The following is a 5926-nucleotide window of genomic DNA, read 5'->3' on the forward strand; positions in this document are numbered from 1 at the left end:
AAATACAGTGAACTCTCTCTAACTCGATGTGTAACTCGATATTTTCCCTTACTCGATGAAATTCATACTGCGTGAGAAGTGAAAAATTGATAAATGAGAAGTGAAAAGTAACAAATGAATAGTGAGAAATGAAAAGTGCGAAGAAAGAAGTGAGAAGCTCGGAGTGAAAAGTGATAAGTGCGAAATAGGAAGTCAGAAGTGAGATATAAGAAGTTATAAGTGAGAAGGGAAAAGTAAAAAATGAGAAGTATGAAATGAGATGTGAGGAGTGAGAAATGAGAAATTAATAGTTAGAAGTGAGTAATGAGAAGATGGAGATGAGAAGCGAGACTGGCGTAGAGAGAAGTAAGAAGTAAGAAGGGAGATTTGAGAAATGAGGAGTGGGAAGTGATTTGTGATAATGGAGTAGTAAGAGAAGTGAGGGCCGAGAAACTAGAGGATTCCTTCTCTTTCCATCTTTCCTGTTTCTTTTTGCATCTTCAGCCTTCCTTTTTCTTTCTATATTACATCTCTCCACTCACTTCTCACTATTCAAAATCTCGCTTCTCACTTCGCAATTTTTATCTCTCACTTTTCAACCCTTGTCCCTATTTATCTCACTACTCACATCGTATTTCTCACTTCGCAACTATCACATCCCACTTCTCACTACTCATTTCTCACTTTCCACTATTCACATGTTACTGCACACGGGGTCTCCAGTAGCCTTGCGAGCCAAGGCGGAGCAAATCCGGAGATGGTGGACCCCCTGGGCATAGTATATCCATTGTACTTGCCACACAAGATACATATTTATGCAATGGCGGGCATAGAAAAACTTCCTGAGGAAATGCTAATAGAACACTGAGTTGAAAAGCAGGCCAAGTTCCAGTTGAAATGTAGAGCAATTGAAGAAGAAGAAGAAGATGTTACTGCACACATCTCACTACTCAATACTCACTTTCGTTTCCATTCAATACTCACTCAAAGTAGCGGTTGTACTCATTTAGAACATCTCATTTCTCACTACTCGGTTCTCACTGTTCACTATTCACTTCGAACATCGTATTTCTCACTTCACTTTATAGGAAAACAAATTTAACCTATTCGATCAAACGGCATTCGGTCAAATATAAATTTGTTCTCTATCTCGATACCTCCCTAACTCGGTGGCCCCGTCAATATCGAGTACGGGAGAGTTCACTGTAGGTCTGAACGAAGTCGATTGAATTAGATCCGACATTGCAACGTCCGATTTTGTTTGTTTGTTTTATAATTCCGCAGTCCTAGACGGAAAAAATCGTGTTGTTTGTGTGAAACCGAATTTTTTTTATCCTGATCATACTTCTAGAGATGTCTATTCGGAAGTACACAATAAAAATAAATTGCTTCTAAAATTTGCAACTATGAGGGTATCATTAAGTTTACACCAATTAAATCAATTTTAATATAAATATAAAAATAAATATAAAGAAAATATATAAATGTTTTTCATATAAGGTACTTTGTAGCTAAGCAGGGAAAGCACATGTCTAGCGTACTGGCTTCGTAAGATCAAACCACACCGAAGGCAATACATTTTTCATCGACATTTTTTTTCATCGACTGTATCCTCTTGAGCTTTTTTCTTCAGTGATCACATGCGCCTAGACTCAAATGCAAAATCTATTGTTATTCGGGGACCATCAAATCCCTAATAATAAAATGGCAAGAATTCTATGACCAGTTGCCGTTACTGAAAAATACTTCAAAGTTACCCCGTTACCTGTTTCCCCCGATCCAGGTGAGATAAACTTCCACATTTAATTTATACAGTTCCACATTAATATTTCCTCACTTGTATACATTTGTATCTCTACCATTCGACAAAAATAAAGTTTTCATAAATTTAGGAAATATGATCGGCACATCTGAGATTTTTTTTTTCGTATAAAAAAACAACATAAATTCTTGCCTGATTTTTTAAAATGTCGTATGTCCAATTGAGAGGCTCTCTTTGTTAACATTTAAATCGGATTTTTAGCGCAGGTTTAAAGAAAATAGCTTTGTCTAGCGTGCAACATTACAACAAATGCAAAACTAGCTTCGATGAGAGCTTCCTGGCCGTACGGTTAGCGATGTCAATCGTCTAGACAATCCTGAGAGCTATCGAATCGGAATTTAAACGTTGAACAATGGTGCGCAAATTTGCCTTATTTGAGTTGATTTGGAACAAATACAAATCGACAGAAAAGTTCAGTCATTTGGACTTCAATGACATGCCAGAAACATGTAAACAAAAGCATCAATTTTAGACAAGAAACTGTACGTTTTTTGGAACAATATTTTCGAATTAAACTACACTCAATGCATTTCCCTTACTAAGTTATATTTATATGTTATTATAAGCTCCATACCTTACAAAATACGGTGTCCCTGCGATAAAGTTCATTAGTGATTAGACGTACTATCTCGTCACTATCCCTGCTCTCTACATCCGAACAGGTCCGTCTAGTGTGGCGTCGAATTCATATTAATAATTAAAATTATTAATTAGTCCCGTCCGCATCGCAGCCAAGTCAAAGGATATCTCACCGTACCTTATATCGGATATGCCGCACTTCACTCATTGCAAGAATCTTCCTTCCTCCCATCATTCGCTTCCGACAGCTCTCGTTGAGGTGTGAGTAGCAGCGCAAACATCCTCGACAATCTCCGAAGAAAACCGCCATAACTCACCTCTGGTGTAACATTAGACGCCTTGAACAACCGCCGCCAAGACGACCAAGGACGCTGCCTCCACCACCCCGAGGCTGCCTTGAGCAAACTTTTCCACATCCCTCCACGTCACCCGCAGTCCGTTGTCTGAAAACACACAACTCTCCAGTCAGCCAAGCCATCGCATCGGACCAGTCGGACGACGTCTTTCGCTTTCTAGTGCGAGAATCAATTTAAGTCTATCGCAATTTATAGACGCTTCATCGTAACTAATCTCCAACTCTTAATTTGATATTAGAAGAAACATAAACAACTTTAATAATATAATGTGGTTTAGGTTAAGGCGAACTCAAGTAAGAACGGATGTACCGCTCACACCCAGGCCCTGGGCAAAGTCAAACAATGAGTAGTGCTGGCAGCATGTCAAGCGAACCATTTCTAGCGAAACGCACTGCAATCTGGCAACCCTCACCGATTTCGTACCGACAAGACTGATTTTAAGAAGACGCTAAGACCACCGTGAAAGCCAAGGACACAATCGTTTTCCTCCGCGACCATGCCCACAGCCTGCGCGCTGGTCCAGTACCGATATTAGGCAAGCATCTCACCAACCGTAAGTGGAGTGGTGGCGGGAGGGCGGCGGTGGCACACGGAAGTCAATGGAACAAGCCGAAGAATTTATGCGATACGCCAACTTTTCACATATCTTCCTCAACCGCAAAACCGGGCAACTCTTCTCCTAAGACGAACTGCACACTTCTTCTCGTATGGCGACTCTGGTGGGGAGGCCGGGGGTTGTGTTTATGGAACCACACCGTGCATTGTTGCTCTTGCCAAAGACTTCTTTACGAACCGACGTGTGCACCTCCGTTTCCTGTGCCCGTAAGCATTTTGTATCAACCCAATTCGACCCCATCCCAAAAAACAACAAACACATGGAGAGAGTTGATTGCATTTCTCCTAACTTGGACGCTAGTTGAAGGTGGGTTGGGGATGGACGTACCGTCTAATGCGGGAAAATAAATCGTTTTTGCCCCCGTTCCCATCGCATGGGCATGTGCCATCTTCTTCCACATATGAGTCGAAGGAGTTTTGTATCTTACCTCAAATCGTAGTTTTCTTAAGTGGCGGTTTCCATTCTCCTCCACCGAAACACACCTGCGGGAAAGGATCCTTCTATAAATCAATGATGGTTTTTGAACGAGACTGATGCATCAGGATTGTGGGTAAGATTGTTAAGATTTGAGTTTTATATGGTGGTTTTTAAACAGACTATATTCCTTGTTTAGTTTTTTTCTTTTTTAAAACATTTAATTTGTTTATTTAAATATCCACTCACTTGAAAAATAAAATATCGAAATACCCAAAGAATTGGATCAAACCAAATAATATATGTATTGAATGGACGAATTACATGATTAAATTATTGAAAACATTAACAAATATGAACCGAATCCGTATAAAGATACTCATGTGCTCAAGTTTTGAAAATCTGCTCAGGTCTACAGGTGAACAACACGTGACTAAATTCCAGATCTTCCGATATACAGGATCAATTCCAATAGTCTTTTCTCCAACGGATATCAATCAATAAATACATTTTTATTTAAAATAGTCTAGTAAATTTCGAATCCGATACTCTTGGCTTAACCTGGAATCGAACACGATGTGTAATATCTTCACTGACTTGACTATCAGTGGTCTCTGTAGGCGGAAAAAGCCATAGCGGTCCATAAAACATAAGTCTGGATACTTAACTTAACCACATTTCGCAATATACAATACTAATCCGTGAATTCGTCGAGTTTGCCATTCGAATATCAATTAATCTCCAACTCAAAATCTCCGTAGACCGTCCTGTTTATTCACAACTAATCATATCCAACACCTCCAGCCGTTCAATTTGTTGTCCACTCGTAGGCAAATAAAACAACACTCGACAATCTTCTGAGCTTAGTAATCCGCTTTGTTATACAACGATCACACCTCAAACGCCAGCTTAGGCGCAATTCACCTTTGACCACATCGTCTGGCACTAATTACAGATTGTGGACACTGGACACCCCTCGTGCCGTGACACAAATCCTCCGGTTAGCTCACTTCCAACGGACAACGATGCTGCTCTACACGGATTGAAGACGCAATTTTCCATATTGTGAGCGCAGTTCACCTCAAGCACAGTAAAGTACGCCAATGGAAGGGCAACAAATTTTAATTTTTATTACTATTCATCGGCGCAGGTAATGATTAGCGATGATGAGGGTTGCGCACAGCGTAACCAACCAGACAACAACGGTAGGCGTTGCCCGCTGCATCGCATCACTTATGGCAACGTCGTTGCACACATCTTCGTCATCGCAGACCACACACTCCCGAGTTCCACGAAAGCTGGCGTACCGGAGATCGCAGAAATCCGTTGCGTTCATGGAATATATGCAGCCCCGGATAAACAGGAACGTCATATCGGTCAGCGACGTTGCTCGCACGTGGACGCACTGGTATGCGTCTTCCTCAATTTTCGGTTCATAGACCAGCGTTGGCATGAACGTAGCAAGTGATGTGTTGGTCTTCCGGACAATCTCATCCGTGCAATTTGTTGGATTTATTCCTTCCACACTAACATTGCAGTGATCGACTCCAATGCAGAATTGGCACTGAAGGGCGGTACCTGTCCAACGACAAAAGAACAGTCAATGGACAATGATCCAAAAGACAACTGACCTTTGCAGAAACTTACCTCGATCGATCAGGTTGGCTGCGAAAAGAGCTACCGCTGTAGTTGCCATCACAACCACGCATTGCGACCTTCGTGACGCCATGCTGACTCGCACTGTTGCTGCGTTATCACTCGATACCGATCGGACAAGGCAGACACGCAGGACTTAACTCGATCAGAGAAGGAAATAAAGATCAACGATAATCGCAATAATGCGGTCGCGTTGTTGTTCTTCTACGATGCAGTTCGTTGGACGATCGCTTGCATACTGACGATATGGAGCCGGGCAGCGACCCGCCGACTGACGAGAAGGACCGGCCTGTCACCTCCGTTCCACAGGTATGCGAGATGCATGTGAATGAGTGTGGGATACCTTCCGGGTAAAGCTCGAACAGCTTAATTTATCATCGCTTCGATGGAAGTGCTACAGTAATTGATCCTGGAAGCATATCCACAATGGAAACATTTAGAAGTAGTGGGTAGTTTTCCACAGCCTTTTAAGGGTGGAAAACTTTATGGTGATTCAGCAATATT

At 41.7% G+C, this 5926-nt stretch overlaps 1 protein-coding gene across 1 annotated transcript; it reads right to left on the reverse strand.

Annotated features, from left to right (window-relative positions):
* Positions 1-4883: 4883 nt before the first annotated feature.
* Positions 4884-5685, reverse strand: LOC134219388 (uncharacterized). Its single transcript, XM_062698109.1, has 2 exons — positions 5414-5685; positions 4884-5344 (listed from the first exon to the last, which is right to left on the reverse strand). Exons 1-2 carry the CDS (start codon positions 5493-5495, stop codon positions 4905-4907), a joined length of 522 nt encoding a protein of 173 aa, XP_062554093.1. The 5' UTR covers positions 5496-5685; the 3' UTR covers positions 4884-4904.
* Between the last annotated feature and the right edge of the window lie 241 nt (positions 5686-5926).

The sequence above is a fragment of the Armigeres subalbatus genome, chromosome 3 (assembly GCF_024139115.2).
Source record: "Armigeres subalbatus isolate Guangzhou_Male chromosome 3, GZ_Asu_2, whole genome shotgun sequence".
Taxonomy (NCBI): domain Eukaryota; kingdom Metazoa; phylum Arthropoda; class Insecta; order Diptera; family Culicidae; genus Armigeres; species Armigeres subalbatus.

Bases quoted from the DNA above. Each gene is read 5' to 3' on its own strand.
- LOC134219388 (XM_062698109.1), bottom strand. From the start codon at position 5,495: ATGGCGTCACGAAGGTCGCAATGCGTGGTTGTGATGGCAACTACAGCG. The intron at 5,345-5,413 runs GTAAGTTTCTGC...GTCGTTGGACAG, and splicing joins AGCCAACCTGATCGATCGAG to GTACCGCCCTTCAGTGCCAA.